Raw genomic sequence first — 24,601 nt, 5'->3', positions numbered from 1 at the left:
TAGTCATTCTCCTCTCCTAAAAAAAGTGTGGATGGCACCCTCAGAGCTGTGAGGTTGGGTGGGAGGTGGAGGGTCAAACACTTATCATGGCCATTGGGGGAGAAGCTCCAAGGTGACTAGTAGGAAGGATGGTCAATGTCAACAGAGGAAAAATACAAATACTTCAAGCCATGTAAGTAATCCTCAAAGTTGGTAAATACTTGAGTATAGGGATTTTTTTAATGTTATATTTTCCTTAAAAATAAAAGTATTATAAAATGAATAAATGCCTGTTGTGTTCATTTGTTTTTAAAAAATTGTTAATATCTACACTCTGGTTACATGGTCTCCTGTTGTGTCTTCAGTCCTACTTTGTGTTAAAATCTATTCTAGTCTTATTAAATTTCTAGTTTCTTCAAAAGCAGGTCTTTTGGATCAGTATAACAGAAACATTTTAAAATATTGGACTAAAAGACTTTTTTAAAAAAAGGCTATATCCTTATGATCACTTGTGTTGGATTTACTAAAAATCATCTCACACTTGCCTAAACCTTAGAAAGCAGTGATGCTGGTCCTTCCTCCCTCACCCCCACTCCCATTGTCTCTATTTAAGAAAGATTACAGGAATCATTACACCAAGACTGCAGAATCTTAGTCAGATATCTGGACAAAACTATATTCAAAAAGAAACATGTATCACTATGTTCACAGCAGCACTATTCACAATAGCCAAGACATCGAAACAACCTAAATGTCCATTGACAGATGAATGGATAAAGAAGATGTGGTATACACACACACACACACACACACACACACACACACACAAAATGGAATACTACTCAGTCACAAAGAAGAACAAAACAATGCCATTTGCAGCAACATGGATGCAGCTAGAGATCATACTAAGTGAAGTAAGTCAGAAAGAGAAAGACAAATACCATATGACATCACTTATATGTGGAATCTAAAATACGACATAAATGAACCTATCTACGAAACAGAACGAGACTCACGGACATAGAGAACAGATTGGTGGTTCCCTAAGGGAGAGGGGTTGGGGGAAGGTTGGAGTGGGAGGTTGGGGCTAGCAGATGTAAGCTATTATATACAGAATGGATAAACAACAAGGTTCTACTGTATAGCACAGAGAACTATATTCAATATTCCATGATAAACTGTAATGGAAAAGAATATTTTTAAAAAGAAGGAATGTAAATATATGTATAACTGAATCACTCTGCTGTATAGCAGTGATTAATACAACATTGTAAATCAACTATACATAAATTTTAAAAAAGACTGCAGAATCTTGGTCAGATAGACATGATTTCCTACAAAATGAATGTCAGATTAGTGCCTGCTGGTATCAGTCTTGTGTTTAAATCCAGTAGCTCTGCCCTCAGTTACCCAGGCTGGGACCATAAGAGTAGTGCACCCATGCTTCGTAGACCTATTTGGACCAATTCATCACTCAGTGGTGGCTGACGTCTTATTGTCTTGCCAGAAAAAGCTCTTAAAAGCAAGAGACTGAGGAGGTCACTCTCCTGCACTGCTGGAGGGGTCAGTCATTTCCTAAATTGTTTGACTTCTTGGCTCAGAGACACCAGGAAGTTCAGCGGAATTATGGGAGAAAGTTTGAGGCTTTCCTTGTGAGGTTTTTTTGTCTGCTTGCTTGTTTGTTTTTTAACACACAAAGCAAGGAAACCCTTGTACTTTTAATGAAAAACCTTTACAACATGTATTGAATATTTCCCTATCAGTAAATTCTACAACTTCCAAGAGATAACTCTCCTATGATAACCATGTTCTTTAAGATATTTTTGGTCTTGGGAGAAACCTGATTTAAGTTCTGGTACTCCCTTCAAACTGTATCCCCTTTTCCCTCTCTGTTCTGGAGTGTAGTGTGGAATTCTTACGCCTGCACTCAGAATTAATAACTCCTACAAATTTGAAACCAAATAGACCAGAACATTATTCCAGGTTGGGCAGTACAGTGACATTTCTCTACATCGTGTGGGGGGTCAGGGGTCAAGAGAAAGATATTAACAGACTGCAGTGGGATGAAATTAACAACAAGTAAAACATAATTTAAAAAGAAACAGAGTAATTTTACTATGTGCAAAGTACTTCTGACATACTGTACCAATATTATCAACACCTTCTCTTTTCTCCCAGTACAACATAATTTCATTCCACTTTCTGGACCACCCTCATGCCAAAGATTCATCTTGTATCCACTCCATGTTATCATAACTCCCCACCTTCCTCCTCAGATCCCACCTTAGATAAAGACTGTGATGGTTAATTTGATGTCACCTTAGCTGGGTTTGATGTCCAGTTGTTTGGTCAAACACCAGCTAGATGCTCCTGTGAAGGCATTTTTTTGTAGATGGGACTAATATTTCAATCAATTGCCTTTGAGTCAAACAGATTACCCTCTGTAATGTGGGTGGGACTCATGCAATCATTTAAAGGCCTTAAGAGAAGGCTGAAGTCTCTTGAAGAGGAAGGAATACTGCCTCCAAACTGCCTTTGGACTCAAGACTGCAACATCAACTCCTGCTGGAATTTTCAGGCTGCTGGCCTGCTTTGCAGATTTTGGATGTGTCAGACCCCACAATTGCATGAGCCAATTTCTGAACATAAATCAATTGAATCAATCTTTCCCTTTCTCTTTTTCTCCCCCCCCATAATCTATATGTATATAAATTATATACATCCTATTGGTTCTGTTTCTATGGAGAACTCTAAGACAGAGATGAAAGAGCAAGGGAAAATTATTATTTTACATAATCAGATTGTATCCTGAATTAAGAGACAGATTTATATCTTTTTTTGCTGTTGGTGGAAGTGTGTAGAACAGGGTGAAATATATCCAAGGAGACTGGATTCAAGGCTTTGAGAGCCAGAACATACTTGATGTGTTTTGACTAAAAAAGAAACACACATTATGCCCTCCAAGAACCATCGTAACAGTCAACACAACTGTGGCAGCGTAGTACCATAGAAAGGACACAGCATTGGGGATCAAAAAGACTTGAGATCTTTACGTGTGTTTGACCAAATTATTTAACTTTTGAACTCCTGGCCATTTATAAAATGGAGGTAATAAAACTTAGTTCATTGGATTTTTATGAAAATTAAATGAGATTTATGGAAAGCGGGTCCGACCTACAGTTAACACTCCAAAAATTGTAGCTGCTACCATTATTATCCCCACCATTAATACATGTGTAATATTGATGCTGCTTCATAAGTTTCTGTGTGTTTACTTGAAAACCATTAAAATGCCGTAGGTAACACAGACCAAAAGGCATCAACATAATAGTGTAGTTAGATGGTGTAACAGTAATCACAAGAGATAGAATATCTGATGTATTTCAGGCAATGTGCTAGTACCTTGGATACCTAATCTTATTTAATTCTCACCACAATGCGTAAGGATTGTTTCTCAAAGAAGGCAAAGTAGAATCAGAAGAGTCAAAGAACTCTTTTAAGGTCACACAGCTATTAAAATGTTTAAAACAGAAATTCCAACCTAGGTGTGTCTGACTCCAAAGCCCATGTTCTGTGGTCCTTTCTGTACCACCACTGACTCCAAAGGCCCGTCATTAGCCCGTACACAGGGAGGACAACTGTTTTGTTCATATTAACATGCCTGGTGCCTTCCTTAGTGCCTGGCACACTGTAGACACACACTACACATTTGAATGAAAGAAGGAAGGAAATAAGGTGGCAGTTCTCCTGGAAGTTGTTCTCTCCACATCTCTGGCCAAGGACCATGGATTTGTCATACTTGCCTGGATGGTGAATGAAACAGGTTCTTGCCACCGTCTCCCATCCACAAGAAAGCCTTGGTCTGTCCCATCCGTGGCCACAAAAGTAAAGCAGTCGGTGCGAGAGTGCCCTCCCGAGTGCCTGTAGGTCACATGCCCGCTGTCCACGTCCAGCTGAGTGAAACTGTGTGGAAGCGGCACTGTCCCCCGCAGGTAGAGCTGGCCGTGTCGTGGAAGCTGGGCCAAAACGAAGGTGAGGTTCTCCGCTGGAGTGTCAGGGTCGGTAAGCTGAAGGAGGTCAGGGGAGAGGAGGCCCGTGGCCCCTTCGGCCAGTCTCAGCCCCTTGTTCCTGGTCACCACGGGTAAGGCTGTGTCCACAGTCTCCAGTGTGATCTCAAACACCCCGGGCTTGGTCTGCAGTCCATTGCTCACGATGAATCTGGCAAAGAGAGGCAAGGCAGCCTTCAACATGGATTCTTGTGTCACCATCTACTGGAATGAAATGATAACAATACACACCTTTACTAAAGGATATGTCGTGTTGGGATGCAAATGAAAACTCAAGGGCAGATCTTTCAGGAGGACACTATTCTATCCATTAAACCAATCACTAGGTAATGCACAAATGGACCATTCTAACTCCCAAAGTATTTTTTCATCAACATTGATGGTAACTCACATGATGGGGCAGAGTGTACCAATGATATTTCTCAGGGTTTCAACACTTAGTATAATTCCTTGCCCCAAATAGGAATTTCACATCCTTTCAGATCCACTGCATTAGTTGGAAGAGTACACTAATTTTTATATATTTAGACTTTTGCAACTGTATTTTTTGGTGAGAATTTAATAAGCTAAACTTTTTTAAAAAACATTTTTATTAGAGTGTAATTGCTTTACAATAGTATATTAGTTTCTGCTTTATAACAAAGTGAATCAGCTATACATATACCCCATATCTCCTCTCTCTTGCGTCTCCCTCCCACCCTCCCTATCCCACTCCTCTAGGGGGTCACAAAGCACCCAGCTGATCTCTCTGTGCTATAATAAGCTAAACTCTTAAGACTGATCATTGGAAGCTCATCCAATAAAATGCTGAGTAGGCTAAATTTGGCTAATTCACTCAATTCATATACTTTTCTTTGAGCTTCCACATTTGCCCCTGACAAGATATGGGGGAGAGCCATTAGATGATTATTCCCCTGCTTTAAAGAAAAGAAAATTAGAGCACAAGGGTTCAGAAATGTGGCAGGAGATCATAAGGCAGGTAGGAGACAGAGCTGGGACCAGAACCCAGGTTTTCTGACCTCACACCTTTTGCTCTTGCAGAGTTTTTAATAAATGCTGGTTTAGCAGTCCACTAAGAAAGAGTTGTGGTGCCTGAGTACCACTGCAGACCTACAAAGAGAAAACTGAAATGATACAAATCCAAGGTGAGCAAAATCTTTCTTACAATGGCAGGTTCTGTGATACCATAATGTGTTTCTGCTTATATTGATCACTAAGTCACATTCCACCCACCACTGCCAATCTCAAAATTAAACTAATTGAAATGATCTTTAGAACATTTCAACATGTAATTTCTGTTTGAAGGACTATTGAGACCATCGTGAAATTAAGCCCACAAAAGGCACTATTAAAACTCCAACAAGTTAGGGAATCACTACTCAAATGGAACTGACACATTCACCGCAGGCCAAAGAAATGTACTTTGAAATAATCACAGAGCTGTGTCTATTCGTTTTTCTCCACGTACCAGGTGCTTGAAATATTCATGGGGGAGAGAGATACTCTTATATTCCATGGATGTAAACATGTGTAAAACTGTTGCAGTAGCATAAAACATTAAATTATGTAATAATTTACTTTGGAGGTTCTTTTTCAAAACTAGAGAAGATATGGGGTTTATATTTACTTTACTAATCTGACAAATGTGACTATCAAGTTTTTCATTCTTTACAAAATGTGTCTTATCCTTCAGGGTTGGAGGGCTGATGCTTTGCTTTTGCACATGAGGGAATGTGAAACCAGGTTGTGTGGGTGTCATGAATCAGCCAGTCTGACTGAGGCGAAGGACTCAGGGCAAACAGCAACTGGACAAAAAGTAAAAGAAGATGAGTTTGGCTGATACAGATTTTGCTTTGAAGGCTAGGCTAAAATTTTTGAGCTTTCTAATTATCTAGTTGATAAGACTGCCTACAAGGAAAATAGGATATGATGCATAGAAATCCTTGTCTAAAAAGTTAAAACTGCTAAGTGAAATACCAATGATAAAGCACATTTTTGACATTTCACACACCTTGTCTTGTAAAGAATATAACCTGATTTTGTCCAAGGCATTATTTTTACAGTTTGGAAAAGAATACTGAATTAACTTTAGAATTGTAGATTGAGCAAAATCACATCGTTTCCTTAAAACAAAAAAATACATTTGGACAAATATATTCTAAGCAAAGAGGGCAATTTCATTGCTGGATCATGAAGTGTTTGCAAAATTCATTATTTTTTAAAAAAGGAAAAAAAGCACACCTAGAAAAATATTTGTGTGTGTACTTCAGCTTTTTACTTACTAGTCACCTTGACAGTTTCAAAGATGAAGCGATATACATTTTTTAGGTACAAAAAAAATTATGGTCTGTTTCTCAGGGGAAGCTTTTCATGGAATTACGCCTTTATTCCACTGTTTTCCTGTTAACTTTTTCATGTTTCCTCCCTGGAGCCTATCATCTGACCAGAGGTAAAATAAGGAGACTATGCATTCCCTCAGGGCCTCCAATTTCTCCTTTTTTCACTTAACCCCTCCAGAAGCACGTTTCATGCTTCCAACTTTGCCCTCTTTCACAATAAAGTGGCTGTCTATTCCCTACCAGATCCCTATATCAACACATGCTCTTGTGGAGAGTTTTAAATTAGCCATTTAGAGTTGAGCAAAAATTTAAGCCAGAGGACATGTATTTCTAGTATTAGCATTAATTGTGGAATTAAAGTCTTTGTGCCCCATTAAAAGCAGGTCAAATAGTGGTAGAGAAGGAAGAAGAAGGAAGGGGAGAGAAGGGGAGAGGCAGCCATCAGGAGAAAGGAGGTGAAGTAGGAGCCCCAGTGACTGCCAGGGGCTCATCAGAGGCAGTCATTTTGAGTATCAGATTCTGACTTTCTTCTCTGGAGACTGAATTCCAAAAATGCCCAAAAAGGTCCTCCAAGCTCAGTCTCAAGGCAGCCACATTTATCCGTGTGTGTGTGATCCGTGTGGGGGGCACTGAAGTTTTCTCCTGATCCAGGCGGTCCATCGCAGACTCCTCCCTGCCTCTGATGGGCATTTGACCATGTCGGAAATCGGCAGCCTGCCATCAGACAGATGGGAATGAGGGCAAGCCGGAGAGGGACCATGTAAGAGTAAGAAATATGTTTACTGAGGCCAGCGATCTCAGCTGGGACCCCAAGGCAGCTGTCTGCACTGACTGAAAGCTAAGAAGCCAGCGGTGAAAAGGACACAATGCCTCAACATGACTGGATCACACACATCATTCCACCTTCACAAGTAACAATGCAAACTACTCACAGGCAGAAAAAATTATCAGAGAGAGAGAGACAGGGAGGATGGTCATGGTTGGCTTCCCATTAAAAAAAACAAGCCTAGCAGAACCAGTGAGACAAGGTCAGTGCTTCGTGTCTGCAAAGGTTGACCAGATGATCTTACAAATGCTGCACTACCAAACCCCTCAAAAGAAACCTTCCAAACATATTTTCAAGTTCTAAAACAATAGTGTCATTACTGTTATGGCATCCACTCCAAGCTTAAGAAGCTGGTGGTATCGAGGTAGCAGCTCCTTCTGTGGATCCCATTTCCTTTGTTACCCCCCCCTCCCTTGAGAAGAGACATAGCCAAGATGACCACTGTCTCATGAAATTGGGGGAATGACTCTTAGATTTGTCTGGGGTGCCTGCCTGGTCTGATTTCACCATTACCATGGTGCTTTCAAGCTTTCTGCATTTCCTGGCAATAGAGTTGGCTGAAGAATCTGCCATCTGTCATGGCATTTAAAAGATAAAAATGGAATCATAAATAGAGCCAGTTCTTCAGAAAAAAAAAAAAAAAAAAAAAGTCCAGCCGGCATGTCAAAATGGAGGACATTAGCATGTTCTTTTAGTCCCCGGCTGCCAGCAGCTGAAGTCAGCTTGCTAATCACTTGGTGTCATCTGTCCCAGAATGCGATGCCAAATCTTTCTTCCAGGCCAGCAGCACCAAACAATACAGGAGAAATTTATGATTCACAAAATAGTTTTGCAGAAGGTAAAATCTGACCATGAAACTCCCCCGTTTAATTAATGCTGCCATAGCTTACATTAAAAAGAGAAGGGGGAAAATTCTCTGCCGCAGAATTTATCTCTTCTACCCAGCCAAATTCCTTGCCAGATTTAACAGCAAGCAACATAAATTTAGGTGATTAGATTGGTTGCATATATTTAATTTTTAAAAAGCACCATAATCACACTTTCATTAAAACAGGCTTTCAGCTTTGGTTGAGCGCCACTTGACAAACAACACAGCAGTTGATGACTGGGTTAGTGAAATGACAAGATTAAATGGAGGGTCTTCAGCAGATGCTAGGCTCTTCCATTATAAATATGTAAAACTGCTGGCCAAACATCAGAATGACACATTGAGAAGGTTCCTTCCCACAAGTACAAATTGTCCACAAATTTTTGGTACAACCAGGTATAATGGAAAGACCTCTCCAAATGAGATCTCAGCCCAAGTTCAGCTCTGATACTTAGTTATGTCAATTTAGGTGACTTTCTTTGTCTCTTGGAAACTCAATTATCTCATCCATAAAATGGGAGCAAGACATCTCTCACAAGGTGGTAGTGTAAGGCTTAAGGGAAATGATATACACACAAAAAAGGGTCTAGAACACTGCCTGATGCATTACGAGTGTTCAAGCAATACTAGCTTTCCTACATATAAATGAAGGGATTGGATTAAATCAATGTTTTTCAACCCTTGTTGTTTGTTTACTGTCTCTCTATGGACCTGTTCCCTAATCTTAAGTCATTCAAACACCATCATCACAATTGCTGCCATTTTCTAGTACTACCTATACTCTTATCACCAACTGTTTTGTTTTATATCAATTTACTTTTCTGCTTAAATAAATGTACTTGAAAAGAAACCTTTTAAAAACTAAAAGCTCAAAGTTTTCACTCATAAAAACTTAATCACTACAAATACTATAAAAATAAATACAGGAAAACAAACTGTTTTTCATTCTAGCTAGATATTGTTGGCCAATGGCTTGAAGCCTGAGGCCTGTACACTCTTTGCTAAAAAGGGAAAACAGTTAATATTGAAGAGCTGTTAAGGACATATGAGCACAGGCCTGAGACTTCCTTCTAGAAACAGAAGGACTGAGAGAATTAAAAGGGAGTAGTTTCCCACTCTTGAATCCCTATTATTTATTGTCTCCTTCCTGTACCAGCCCACATCATTTTGCACCTTTGTATCATTGGTGGTACTAATCACTCAGTTTAGGAAATAGAACCACAGATTTTTTGCTAAAAGAAAACCTTGCCCAGAAGCTCAGTGTGCAAAACAAACTAAAAGTCAAACCAAAAAACTAAACCAAAGTTATCTCAGAAAATTGGGATGTGAGCTGCAGAATCCCACCAATTCAGCCCCTTCATTTTCTGTCTCTAGGAGGCCCTCAGAAGCCTCCTGTAAATCTTCAAACTCCTCAAAACATACTTGGAACAATGGACTGGACCAAACTGGAGATGGCTAGTCCCAACAGCATCAGAATCACCTGGAGAGCTTTTAAAAATACAGATTCCTGGGCCCGAAACTGGACTTACCAAAGTCGCCTCTCTGTGGTAAGGCCCAAGAATTTGAATTTTTTAAACCTCTCAGGTAAGTCTCTTGAGAATCTAGAAGTTTAGACATTCCTGGGATGAATGATTTCTAAAACACCATCTAGTATGACTCTCCATGCATGTGGATTAGGAAACTGTTATGGTATCACCAATTCTCCCATCAGGGATTTTGTTTTTCATTTACAGCTCATCACTACCATCTGATTAAGACCTAATTGTTATTTCTCAACATCTTTACATGTTCATTCTTTGGCTTCACCACTAGGATCTCTGGTTTCTCCAATACAGTCATTAATGTCTTCAACAGACTCTCCCATAGGCGTTGACAGGGGGAAGCAGGAATGGACAGGAACAAGAAGTCCCAGAAATGGGTGTCAAACGAAAAGCCCTGAATCTGATATACCTAGGTTAAGCCAAGAAGCATCCACCCTCCATTAGCAAACAGGAAAAAAAGAATCATCATTGCTCTTTATACCTTCTTTCCTCCAAGATTAATCTTAGTGTTGTAAAGACTGGAGAGAAAAAAAATGGGGCCAAGGAAAGAATATAGTAAACAATGATAACAACAAAAATGACAACAACAATAGTAACAGTAAAAACAGAAACCAATATTTATCTTGTTCTTCCTGTGTGTCATGTATTGTTTTCAGAAGTTTATGTACACAAGCCCATTTAAACCTCTCAGCAACTCTCTGAGGCAGCTAATATGAGCATCATTCCTTTTCATGGAAGAGTTAATGCAAGCACAGGAGAATGTGTGACTTGAGGAAAACCAGAGATGTGATGTAATGAAGGCAGGAACTGACCCCAGGCCTATGCCTTCCCAAGCCAAAGAACCAGTGGGAAAAGTATTCCCCACTTCTGATGTTTCAGTTAATACTGAGCAACACTCAAGCACTGAATTGGTTATTGAGAGAGTGACCCACCAAATGATTATCTGCTTGTTAAGAACATTTGTCAAGGGAAAAAAGAAGATATTAGCTCAAACTCCCCTGGATTTTTTTGTTTAACAGTTGAACTATCCAAATCATCTTTTCAAATCATCATTCCAAGTGCCAAAAAGGCAAGCAAAACCATCTTCACTGACATTTAAACACTGTTTATCATAGCAGACGTATTGAATTTAGAGAGATAAGATATATGATAGAGGAGAGTGGTATTTGGACACGGGTATATCAGTGTAATTGATAGTTTATGGGAACCTGTCAAATAACACAGGAGTCTGCGACATTTATGTTATTTTATAGCATTCTTTTGAAGGTTGTTTTCTGACATAGTAGAAATTATACTGAAGGCCAGAAGTCCTATGTGTCTGGAAAATGAATTAATGCTCTCAGGGCCTCCTTCTTAATTGGTAAAATTCAGGGTTAGATGTGTACCATGGTCCCCAAAGGCTAGTCCAAGATTTCTGGGTTCTCATCCCAGCCCTGAGGTCCCTGGGGAAACTCAAGTTCAGCCAGCTTTGAAAACTGCTAAATGATATATCCTCTGCAGTTTTTCTTGCTTTCTGTGACTGGAAACAGATTTCAGTATTTTAAATGAATGTAGACTTTCATTAATGTTGTATCTTTGCCTTTTCAACAGATTGTTATTCCTTCCAGTGATTTATTTGATACAGAATCCTTGAACAGGTGCACAGCCCCCAATTATAACACGGTTTCTATGGGGAAATACGATCCACTTTATGGCAACATGATTTATGATGTAGTTACCAGAACACATTGTGTCAAAAGGCACTGTCTGCTTATGCCAAATGTTTACTAGCAAATTCCTTTTCCTCAGATAGAAAAACATACTCAAAAAGAGGTAAATTACTTTTCCACAGCTCTCATTAGTGGGGGTCCTCAGGTCTTCACATGTCTCTTCATGGAACAGCTTGCACTGAGATCTGCTTAGGTGTTTATTTTTAAACAACGAGCCCTAATTTCTTGGCTGGCTGCTGTCATTTTAATTGTGCACCTTTCCCTTTCATCCATTGAGGGAGTGGATGAAGAGCATACTTACACCAGAGCTGGAGAAGGACCCATTTTTTTCCCTCCTTTGTCTTTCTAAGCACTAATCCAAAGAAGGAGTTCTGAAAAGTTTCCTCGGGGCTCACCTGAATGTGTCTCTGTGGGCAGCTGCCGTGCTCTTATGTACGTAGCAGACCGTCTGTCCTGCTATGTCCATTTGGCTGAAGCTTGTAATGGGGACCCCAGGATAGTGGACATATTCGACCTGGCCGTATCGTGGTGGGGAGGTGATGACGTAGAGAAGTTCCTCAGGCTTGTCTGTTCCGTCCACAGCAAGAAGGGTGGTGGTCATCAGGAAACCTCTGTCACCTTTAGACACCAAAAGTGGTTTTGCCCGGATGACAATATCACCTGCATGGCAGAAGAGGTTGTGGTCAAGAACCAAATTTTTAAAAATAAAATGTGAAGGTAAAAAGCAAAGGCCAAACTGTGCAGAAATCAAAACTAATATGACATAGCAAGGTTTCTATAACAAGGATTAATAAAAAAATTCAGCCAAAGACATAAGCAGATATCACAGAGAAGGCATAAAAATATGGTCAATAAAGGCACAAAAGATGCTCAATCTCATGAATAGTCACAGAAATATAAATCAAGATCACAATAAGTTGCCATCATGTAACCCTCTGATTGGCAAGGATGTAGGAGCCTGATGATACCAAGTGTTGAAGAGGATGTAGAATCTTGCATATGAGTCTGGTAGAAGTGTAAAATGGTACACAATCTGGAATTATTTTGTAAAGAGTTGGATACTCACCTGTGCCTTGAGCCAGTGATTCCACTCCAGCTGCATGCTGGAGAGAAACACATGCACTTGTACCCAGGAGATCTGTGCTAGAATGGTCATGGCAGCGCTGTTTGTAACTGAGAACAATGGAGACAACCCAAATGCCTTCTCAAAAGGTGAATGTATAAACAAACTGTGGTCTATTCATACAACTCAATTTTGTACAGTAGCAAAACAGATGCACTAGAACTATATGCAACCACACAAGATGTAGCTTATTCAAATTTATTAGCTGAGTGAGCAAGTCCCAGAAAACTATAAACAAAAGTAAGAAAATTAACACAAAATTCAGGATGGTGGTTCTCACTGGAGGTTGGAAAGAACACATAGGTAGATGTTTGATACTGTTAATATTCCAGTCCTTGTATGTGTGGTGGCTACATAGGTGTTCTTATGTGTGTTTAAAAGACTGTATGAATGAGTGGCTGAATGAGCAAAGGAGAAGAGGATCACACATTGACAAAGGATACAGTGTTTCACAAACTAAGGATTATAATCCAATTTTGCTCACCTGAGGTTCATTAAAAAAATGATCACAACTAAAATAAAATACTATAGAGTTTCTACTTTGTACAGTTACAGGGTTAAGGTATTGTCATATTTCTCAGGCTATAAATGAGGAAACTAAGGTGTAGAAATGTTAACCAACTTGCTAATGATTACACAATTATGAAAGGTGGAGCTTTAGTGTCTGACCCAAGAGCACAAACTCAAACATTTTATTATTTTGTTTCCTTTTGTTAATATATAAGGAATTCTTGAAAATTAACACTAAAACGGTGAATATCCAAAAGGAAATGTGTGTAAAATAAATGCCAAGTCATTTCTAAATTAAAAATACAGTCAATAAAATCTTGAAAAGATATTTAGTCCTATAAGGAAATAAAACATCAAGGAGGTATAATTTTACCCCAGTGTTTCTCAATGATGGACAATTTTGCCCCCCAGGGGACATTTAGCAATGTCTGGAGACATTTTGGTTATCCTATCTGAGAGGTGCTACTGGCTTCCAGTGGGTAGAGACCAGAGATGCTGCTAAAAATCTGATAATGCACAACAAAGACTTATGCTTTCCAAAATGTCAATATTGCCAAGACAGGGAAACCCTGTTTTAGATTATCAAATTGGTCTTTCTTGTATACTATGCTTTTAACTCAAAATGCTATGCAACTTATGTCCAACCTAAGAATCAAAGACTAACCAAATTTTAAATCAAAACCTGAGCCCCAGATTCTTCAGAGGGAGTCAAGATGAATACATCAAGGAAGTAAGAAGAATGAACAAGGCTAGGGAAACAAAAATCACGCACAGGAGGTTTCACCAGGAGCAGAAGATACAGCTAAGTGGAGGAGGAGCATCTAGGTTTTGCCTGAACCCAACTTTTCAGCACTGTAATGACAGAGTATGGATCAGGGTCAACTATAGACAATGTCCTTCTCAACTTCTCTCAAAGATGTCCATGTCATTTTTGTCACTGCACATATCAGAAGACACAGCACAATGGGAAGGCATAATGTTATTTACAATAGCTCCCAAATGGAAATAACCCAAGTGTTCAATATGCTAATATTAGTGTTGATTTAGTTTAACAATTCAGTATAGTTTCATTTAGAGATGAACAATTATGGCTATAAAGTTACACTGCAAACTGAGAAAACTGATGCTAAGGAAGGGAGGGAGGGAGGAAGGAAAGAGAGAGAGAGAAAGAAAAGAAGGAAGGGAGGAAGGAAAGGAGGAAGGAAGGAAGGAAGGACAACAACAGTGAAGGAGGAGGGGAAGGAGAGAACACTGTACAGAGATAAAACACCACTACGTTGTTTTAAAAAAAAGTAATTATGAACTTCTGAAAATGTTCACAGGTTAATGTATCTACCTGATGTAAGTTTTCACAAATACTTTTGAAAATAATCACATGTCAGTTGTAGCAGAGACTAGAGAGGCACTCACCAGCCTCAATGCCTTTTCTTCCTGGATGCACTGCTCCAGTTTCTACTATCCAGACTCCTTAATGTGGCCTGTGACTGCAGTTCAGCCACATGAAACTGTGGCTATCTCCAAGCCTAGCCCATGAAATTCTCTCATTATCTTCCATATCTCACTCTCAAAGTGACTCCGAGGACTTCGAGACAAACGATCCCCTAGCTAGAAAGAATCCCCAGGTAGCTGCTCGGAAAAGAACTCTCCTCCACCATGCTAGGGAATGCATTTCGGTAAGGCAATGACAGGATAACCTGCCCTAATACATTAGGTGCATTTTACTTGTGTTACGTTTTGCCTGGACAAATACTTATGATGAATGCAGTCTTACTTTTGCAGAGAGAAATAAATGTGTACAGTAACATGTAGCTTATCTGAGAGTCACTTATTAGACATCTTCAAGGAAACAAGCAAATAAAATATATTATTATACAGCCCCAAAATAAACATCTGAAAATCAATCAAGCTAGCTTAAAATTTGTCTTAAAAAAATTCAGAACAACTGCAATTTTACCATACATATGAAGTAAAACTTCTACTGTACCTAAGCATCCAATTTAATTTAGCTCTGAGCTTCCTGGCAGCCAAGGCAAGAAAGAAAGCACTCTGTCAATCAAGCACATACTGAGGATCTAAGACTATGCTTGGTCCTGGGAATATATAGATCCTGGACTATACAGATGAATTAGATAGGATCTTTACCCTCCTCACATAAGCTCTAAGGAAAAGTATGGGGTAGTGAGTGACATGTTGGGAATTGAGGGCTTACATTCTCCCTTGCTGAGATTCCTTTCCAGTTTTTTTTTTTCAATCTCTTCCTACTGCCATTCATGTGCTGCTGAGTCCTATCAAGCAAATGGTCTTTAATTAATTCAAGAAGATAATTATCTTACAGCATTCTCCCTTGTCCCTGAAGAGTATTGTCAGCACTTCCAAAGTGAACAGAGAAACAACTTCCAACCTTTACAATAACATAATTCCTTTCTATTATTTTTTTTTATTTTAAGACACATTTGTTTGTATTTCCTTTATTATTGTTCTACTGAAAATATTTTTCCTTTCAAACTCTGTTTTCAAGTAGTAATTCAGTCCCTGAAGATAAAACTAGAGTCATCACATTGATTTGGTAAAATTTTACTTAAAGCTTAAAACCCTGACAGTTAAAGTACCCTGTGCAGCCATATTGTGGGCAAGGCTGGATTTTTAATAGGCTTTTTGAAATACTGAAAATAACAAATGAATTGGCTACACTCATAAATCTCATAGATCCCAGGCAAAGCAAGCGAAGAGTCAAAGGATCAAATCATAAATGATGGAATTTCAAGTATAGAGGATGGAAGGAAGAAAGGAAAGGAGGGAAGGAGAAAGGGTGGGAGACAGGGAAGGAGGGAGGGAGGGAGAGAGGGAGGGGAAAACCTTTAAGGGCTTACACCAGCTCACTTCTGGTTGTAAAAGTTGTTTCCAATAAACCCTGAGAGAAATGCTTTACCTTTTCCCATATCCTTGATGGTGATGTAACAGTCAAATTCAGGGGACCTATTGTCACCGTCCCAGAGGTAGAAGGTGAAGCTGTCTCGGTTCTGGGAATCCATTGCGCCGGTATGTGTGTATTTCAGTAAGTTCAGATCCACTTCTTCCTGAGTGCATTTCATGCCAGGATGGAGAGGGACCCAGTCCCTCCCTATCTGAAAGGTGTCAGAATTAGTCAGCTGCCCAGGGGTTCCCCCCCCACGTTGTGTCAGTGGACATCTTCCATATCCTCTGAAAACTTCCATTATAAATGATATTTCAGGAAAACTCTAGATTTAATTTTTTGCCATTCTGCATCATATTTTCCATTTAAAGAAATATATTAAAACAATTTCAGGCCTTGGAGACAAAACAAGCTTTAACCAAAGGATTTTTGACAAAGTCATGTGGCAATTCAACTGCAGTGCTATTTCCAAGGTATTTAACACAAGCAATCATAGCTGATTAAATATTTCAATTATTGAGAGCAGGTGGGTAATCGAGCTGTTGGAATTGATTCTTTAAAAATTAAATGTGTCTCATTTGGGGTTTCCTTTTTTGTTTTTAGTTCTTATCATTGCACAACTAATAAAACCTATTATTTCAAACTGGTTTGTCACTGGGCTTATCTGAAGTAGATAAAACATAAATAGAAAGGGTGTATTTACTGTCCACACATTTTTAGGCTTCCTAAAGACCCAAAATGATCAAAGTCCCTATCACTCGCTACATTTATACCCTGAGTCAGCACAAAAATAACTGCAAATATCATATATGTATTATGTATCATGCTCTTCTAATAAGCTGGCATTAGTTAAGCATATATTCTGTACAGAACTCAGTGCAGAAATTGTGGCATTTTCAATTAAAAGAGGTCCTTATGCTGAGGGAGAGCTGACAACTGAGACTATTAGAAAATACAATAATAAGAAATCTGTCTCTGATTAATAATTCTACTGTTTTCTCTTAAAAATGCACAGCTTTTCCTAAGAAGGGCTCGTAAAGTCATTTGAAGTAATTCAAGCAAAATGTCATCTTAAAAATTTACTATATGATATTATCTTGTGCTTTTCCTGTCTGGTTTAAGAGACTATAATAGAAATTTAAACGATTTTTAAAAAATTTCCTTTGTCACATTATTCCACATGCCTTCTCTCCCCTCACTGTGTTACCACTTCCCTTTGTCATTCTAATTGATAAAATTCCCTCCTCTTTAATGTTTGTGCCCATCTAATGTTTGCACACAGGTAAGTTCTGCCCCAGTGCTCACTGGGTGAAAGTTAATTATATTATAATAATTACGCACATTGTCTGCATTATAAGTTCTGTTTGTAAATTTAATATTTAAAACAGATTCTCTTTCAGGTTTTAAACCAAACAGCCTGCAATTCTATTTAATGTTTTTCTTTATAATCTTTTCCCAGAAAGTAAATACAGAAGATGATGTCTTTTGCTCTCTGTCATCTCCATCTAATTCCCCACTTGCATTCCCAAGTGTGAGCTCTGACGTGACAAAATCATTTGCAAGCCCCAAAAGAGGAAGAAAATAAGATTCAGTCTCAATGTGGGGAAAATGCAGGAACGTCAACCAGAAAACCAGGATGCGTGAGAAAGTCCAGGAGGACTGGTCCCTGGTCTTGGAGAGACTTGGAAAACCCCTAGAGAGCTAGGAGAGAACTCTGTGGCGCCATATTGGGAACATGGACCCATCTGGATTTTCTCATAACCAAAACACTTCAGATCCCATGTCACCCAAATGTGTGAGCTGTCACTGCATTTCTGCTTCATTACTCTTTGAAATGAAATAAGGACACAGCTGCACCTCAATTTAAATCAGTGATTGCTCTTCACTTTGATTCTCTATGGTGCCCACAATCTAAGACAATCAAGCTGTTCTACACAGAATGAATCCTTGCTGCTTTTCTCAGGCTATACCTACATTACATTAAAAGTTAAGCATTCAGTCAAATAATCACATTGGAGATGGCTGGTGGTTACTGTTGCTAGCCTTAATCCACCATTCAAATAGATATTTTGATGGATTACTCAAGTGACCTTCTCAAGTGACTGATGTATAATTTGTATTGGGTTGATTCTTGGACATCACACACACAAAGTCTGAATCAGACTGGTGAGCACCATTTGTGAAAAGACTATCTTTTCTCCATTGTATTACCTCTGCTGTTTTGTCAAAAATCAGTTGACTACACTTGTGTGGGTCTATTTCTGGGCTCTCTATTCTGTTCCATTGATCTGTTTGTTTATTCTTGTACCAAACCAACACTGTCTGGATTACTGTAGTTGTATATTAGTCTTGAAGTCAGGTAGTGTCAGTCCTTCAATTTCATTCTTCTATATTGTGTTAGATATTCTGGGTATTTTGCCTCTCTAGATAAACTTTAGAATCAGTTTGTTGATACCCACAACAACTGCTCTAAAAAATAAAGTCTACTTTTTAAAAAATCAAAATCTAGTAGAAATAAAGACATCTCAAAGGATGCCTGATTCTCATCAGTAACTAGACAACTTGCTTTACCCCAGTAACTCCCTATGCTCCAATTTAGGTACAATCCCAATCGGGAAGGAGCAAAGATGAACCTTAATTTTGGTTGAATTTACCCTGAATTGAGGAAGTAAATTTAGAATAGTATGAGTTCACCCCAAACTAGGAAAATTAAATTTTCTACTTCTGAGCAAAATATGGCTATTACAGAATAAATTCAGTTATAGAAATCTGTGCATTTAGAAAATTTATACCTGTTACATTCATTTTGAAAAATAAAAGTAAAAAGGCCACTAACCTTAAGCTGAAGTTGCCCATTTTGGGGAAGCCTTTCAAATAAGTAGTATATCTTCTCCCTGGGTGAGTCTTCATCTATGGCTGAGAGAACTGCACTAGAAATAATACGAGTTTCACCCATATTCACTGTAATTTCAGCTTTCCTGTAAAAAGGAAGATGTCTGGGTTGATATAAAAAAATAGAAGACATCACCTTAGGAGGGGACACTCATAATGACTATTACAGTGTTCAACCTTAAAAAATTAGGAAATGATATTCAATATCCAAAGTACTGAAAATGATGTCAGATTTGTAAAATAAGCTTTCATTTCACCTTACATGTGAAAGTCCTAAAGACAATTAGTCTGCAACAATGAGTATGGCATGAGGTAACTACATACTTCTGTCTACTTGTATAGAACTTTATAATGTTCTGTTAAAATTTGATAAATTTTAAACTGATTTTGTTTCCAAAATTTTATCTGACACAACAACAGCTCCATTAAGTAAGTGAGCTAGGTATTATTGTTCTAATTTTACAGACAGGAACTTAAAGAAATGAGATGACTTATTCACGGGTGTTCTGGTACCCTTTATGATAGACCATTATGAATTTGGTGATATTTAGGTAATCTGTAGCCCTCTACATTACTCTCCTCCTTGGTAATGTTCTGGGTAACTAGCATTCTCTTCACAGTAATTCATCTTTTCCAAATGCTACAGCTGCCTGGTCAGCTCCTGGCATCTTGAAGAGAAGGCTGGGACAGAGAGCAGGTGCTGCTTCTACCATAAATGCTGCTGCTGTGGGTTTTGTGTCTCCTATAAAGGGTTGCTGCTTTCACAGCCAATATGGCTATTTTCCCTGGTCCTACCAAAGAGAAGAAGAGATTTATTTTCACCTGTGTTTCTAGCTCTTGGTTTTGGTCATCACACATGGCCTGTGTCCAACTTGACACTTTGTTTCTGAGAAAAACTGGGAAGTTTCCTTGGGATTCAGATTAAGGACATTTGTGTAACATCAACTGGTCATTCTCAACAGCCTTCCACTCCTCTGCTGACAAGCCACAGCCCAAGTACCTCAGTTCTAACCTCTTTTACTAGGTTTTTCTTGCCTACTCATAATCAACATCTTCCCTGGCCATAGGAGGTGACTTTTGCCCACCTCTTTACTAGAGAATATTAATCCTATCATTTTAGAAGGCTAGAATGATGGTTTAGGGCTTATGGAGATTAGTGGTGGGTCGTTTTTTTTGCGGGGGAGGGGGGACGCGCCACGCGTCTCGTGGGATCTTAATTCCCTGAACGATGATCGAACCTGGGCCCCTGGCAGTCAGAGCATGGAGTCCTCACCACTGGACCGCCAGGGAATTCCCAGTGGTGCTTTTTTTTTTTTTAAACACATGACTGTGCAGAAAGGTCTCCCCCTTTTTTAAAAAAATATTTATTTATTTGGCTGTGCCGGGTCTTAGTGGTGGTACACGGGATCTTTGTTGCCGCAGGCAGGCTCTTTAGTTGCGGCATGCGGGATCTAGTTCCCTGACGAGGGACTGAACCCGGGCCCCTTGTTTTGGGAGCACAGAGTCTTAACCGCTGGACCACGAGGGAAGTCCCCCCAGTGGTGCTTTTAATATAGAAACAGATGAATCAAAACAGGAAGCCAATACAATGAAGATGATAAGGAGTCTGGTAGAAAGAAAGGGTCAGAATTAAATTTCAGAGGGTCCAAGAGAGAAAAAAGTATGTCATAGTCTGAGTTACCCTGAAAGGCACAAAGACCTTGGTGCAGGTAATTTATTTGGGAAGTGATCTCAGGAACAAGCAAGAGGGAGGAAGGAATGAGGAAGGGAAGGAGGAAAAGGCAACAAAGGGTGTATTTACTGCTATGGGGCTCAATCCTGCTGGGGATCCTTTGAAGAGCCATGTAGAATATGCCTCAAATTATGCTTCAGAAGGATAGGAGGCTGGGATACTTATCCACTACCTTTCATAGGTTGAGGGTTGCCCTCAAAGTATTCTCCCCTGTGCCTGGACATGGGCTGAATGAGCCACTGCTGCTTCAGAGAAAGCCCAGAGGCAAAAAAGCAGAGCACTATGGGCACTTAGATGGGGCACAGACAGCATGCAGGGTATGTTCCATCATAGCTGCAACTAGAATCAGAGGTGGGCTAAGGGGGTGTAACCCCAGGAGCCAAAAGCATAGCATCTAAAAGGAATATCAAAGGAATGGTGTCAAATGACCTAACAAGGTCCAGCAAGATGAGAAAAGCCATTAGATTTGGTGGGAAATCCAAGGGTAACTTTTAAGGGAGGTTGGACAGTGGGCAGGAATAGAGGAAGCAAACACAAGCTATTCCTCCAAATAGTTTGGCACTGAAATAAATGAGGCACTGGGTCATCGTTGTAGTTTTAGAATGAGAATACTGCTTGGAATAACGCTAATAACTGACACTTATGAGAACTTAATATGTACTAGTCTCTGAAGTACCTTTACATATTTTAATTCCTTTAATCCTTTCAACAACCACATGAAGAGGGTACTGCTATTATCCCCATTTACAAAGAAGTTGACAAAGAGGTAGTGAGAGGTTAAGTAACACGTTCAAGGTCACACCACCGATAAGTGGCTGAACCAAGGCAGTCTGGCTCCAGAATCTGCTCCCTTCACCACTAACTATATCCCTGTGTCTTATTAGCTAGCAGAAGGAATGAAAAGAGAGAGATGGAAGATGCAGTAGGGAAAAAATAATGGAGCAAGTTCTCGGAGAAGGCAAGAGGTGATATGCCCAAGGACACATATGGAAGGGAAAGAAGAAAAGGAAAAAAGAAAAGAAAGAAGAAGGAGGAATTTCGAGGCAAAGTTAGAGGAGCTTTGGTGATTCTGTAGATGAAGCTATGCCAGGAAGTTTAATAGCAAGAACATAGCAAGAAATAGTAAATCAGATAGGACTGAATGAGTGCCTTGTTAAGTTATTTTAACTTTCTGGTCTCAGTTGTCTCAGTGAGGATAACAATACCTACTTCACACAGTTTTGGTGAGGACTTAAGGAACAAACATATGTGAAAGGAGCCAATGTACTGCCACATAGTAAGCACTTAATAAACACCAGTTTTCACCTCTCCCTCCTTTTTAGGTAAAATGAGTTCATCAGAAAGGAGGTTTCATAATACCACAATATCCTTCATATTTTCATTTTTATAAATCAAGATTTACCAATCCAACATTCTAGCTAGAGAATAAGGAAATAGAAATTTCTATTGAATACTCCTTGTCATACTGATATCTGAGATGCAATCCTCCAAAAAACTATCTCCAGTATTTCCCATAATGCTTTCCAAGGGCCTTGGTGGCCCACAGGGAACAGCAGGAGAATTGGCAGAATAAGGAAGGGATTTATTTAAGGTCCTGTTTTCTGCAAAGTGGATGAGACTTTGGGAGTTTACATACTTCAAGAAATTGCTCACTTCCTGATAAAAACTTGGACTGTCTACTCAATGCCCCTCACTGCTACACCATTAAAATGGTCAAAGAGGTACCAAGAAGCAGACACTTCTCTCCATCCAGCACCTGAGGAGAGTCGGACTTCCTGAAGTTCTAACCTTGGACGGTTCTGTACAGTTTCCAATAATAAGAGAAATGGCTAGAGCTATAGAAATATAATTGATGAAGACTCTGTACCCTAAGACCAAACTCTGATCAGCTACAGAGGGAGACACTGAGAAAGTCTGCAGTTAATAATATCACTACAGAATTTTAAAAATGTGATGATTTTGACAACGTGGCAAGGGGGCATTGATCCCTATGGAACACAGCAGAGGACTGGAGGACAATGAAATACCAAGATGATGAAAGAAGTGTCAGTGATATATTTCCCTCAGTCACTCTTAGTTCAAAGTTTGACCAAATCCACAGTGAGGACTGTCTGCAGTTAATAGTACCACACTTTAATTGAATCTATATATTAATTACACTCTGATGTGTGTACATGCATGTGTTTAAATATTTAGTACACTGTTCATTCCATAATGTATGTTTGGTTATTTTGAATTATTGACAACTAAATGAAACTTTTAGAAGAAACTCAAATAACTGAAAGGTGGAGAAACCATAATTCAAAAAGATACATGCATCCCAGTGTTCACTGCAGCACTATTTACAGTAGCCAGAACATGGAAGCAACTTAAAAATCCATTAACAGAGGAATGGATAAAGAAGATGTGGTACATACACACAATGGAATACTACTCAGCCATAAAAAGAAACAAAATAGTGCCATTTGCAGAGATGTGGACAGACCTAGAAACTGTCATACAGAGTGAAGTAAGCCAGAAAGAGAAAAACAAATAATGTATAATGTTGCTTATATGTGGAATCTAGAAAAATGGTACAGATGAACTTATTTGCAAAGCAGAAATAGAGACACAGATGTAGAGAACAAACTTATGGATATCAACGGGAGAAGGGGGAGTGGGATAAATTGAGGGATTGGGATTGACATGTATACACTACTATATATAAAACAGATAACGAATGAGAACCTACTGTACAGCACAGGGAACTCTACTCAATTCTCTGTGGTGACCTAAATGGGAAGGAAATCTAAAAAGGGGGGATATATGTATACATATAACTGATTCACCTTGCTGTATAGCAGAAACTAACACAACACTGTAAAGCAACTATACTCCAATAAAAATTAATTTTAAAAAGGCTAATTTGAGAATTGTTAAGGAGAAGTTATACTAACTAATATTTGCACCAAAGGTTCTAGGTGCCTGACTAGGTGAGACAAGTTGTAACAGGCAGGAGCTGTCAAAGACTTGTTTCTCTCTTGAGGACACACATTCCATTTGCACCTAATCTTCCAGACCTCAGAATTTTATACAGAATTTGAAAGGGACTCTTTTCAGGTAGCTTACTTGCTCAGCACTGGTTTCTCATCATTAACTGGGGTGACCTCTACAGAAATGGTTTTAAGTATCTTATGTTTCCCATCTGACAACTGGATTGTAAAGTCATCAGCAAGGCTCTCTGAGTCATCATGCAAATACATCAACCTCATTCCTGGAAAAAGGGAAAAAAGAGAGAAAGTAAATCTTTCTTATGATTGAACCACTTCAAAGCACGTCACAGATCATTTGCTTTAACCTCCAAGGCATTGGTATTAGCATTAGCTCATTAATCAATACAATAAGGCTGCATTGATAAGTGCATAAATCAAACTGTTTTATGAAGTAAGAGCACCCCTCCTAGTTCAATAAAAGTTCCTATTTAAATAAGTTAGTATTTGATAAGGGTCTTATTTACAATCAGTGAGAAAGTATATATTATTTAATAAACTGCAGGAGAACAATGGTGACAGAGTGTTTAAATGAAACAGAAAATTAGTTCATTACATAGAGAAATTTATAGTTAGACACCTACCTCAAGCCAACAACCAAAATAAACTCTAGATGAATCAAAACTTAATTATAAAACTATTTTTAAAAACCTATATAACATTTATATGGAAATGCAAGAGACCCAGAATAGCTGAAACAGTTTTGGGGAAAAAAGAACAAAGTTGGAGGACTCACATTTTCCATTTTCAAAACTTACTGCAAAGCTATAGTAATCAAGATAGGGTAGTACTGGCAGAGAATAGATACAAATGAATGTAATAGAAGAGAGCCCAGAAATGAGCTCATACTTATTTGATCAACTGATTTTTATCAAGGGCACCAAGACCGTTCAATGGGGAAAGAGTAGTCTTTCAATAAATAGTGCTGGGACAACTGGATATCCATAGGCCAAAAAAGTGAAATTGGATCCCTACTTCACACTATATACAAAAATTAACTCAAAATGGGTCATAGACCTAAACACCAAGAGCTAAGCTAGAAAAACTGTTCGAAGAAAACATTTGTGACTTT

At 38.9% G+C, this 24,601-nt stretch overlaps 1 protein-coding gene across 1 annotated transcript in view; it reads right to left on the bottom strand.

The window, feature by feature from the left end:
• Nucleotides 1–24,601, bottom strand: part of FREM1 (FRAS1 related extracellular matrix 1) — a 144,787-nt gene that overhangs the window by 35,877 nt on the left and 84,309 nt on the right. The window contains exons 20-24 of the mRNA XM_059072960.2: nt 23,609–23,753; nt 18,713–18,854; nt 15,892–16,087; nt 11,725–11,989; nt 3,783–4,197 (exon numbers count right to left, since the gene is read on the bottom strand). Coding sequence (XP_058928943.1) covers nt 3,783–4,197; nt 11,725–11,989; nt 15,892–16,087; nt 18,713–18,854; nt 23,609–23,753 — 1,163 coding nt within the window. The remainder of the gene's footprint in view (nt 1–3,782; nt 4,198–11,724; nt 11,990–15,891; nt 16,088–18,712; nt 18,855–23,608; nt 23,754–24,601) is intronic.

This window comes from Kogia breviceps, chromosome 8, assembly GCF_026419965.1.
Source record: "Kogia breviceps isolate mKogBre1 chromosome 8, mKogBre1 haplotype 1, whole genome shotgun sequence".
In the NCBI taxonomy this organism is placed as follows: Eukaryota; Metazoa; Chordata; class Mammalia; order Artiodactyla; family Physeteridae; genus Kogia; species Kogia breviceps.
The sequence above is the reverse complement of the archived record's forward strand: the minus strand, read 5'-3'. Positions and strand labels throughout refer to the sequence as shown.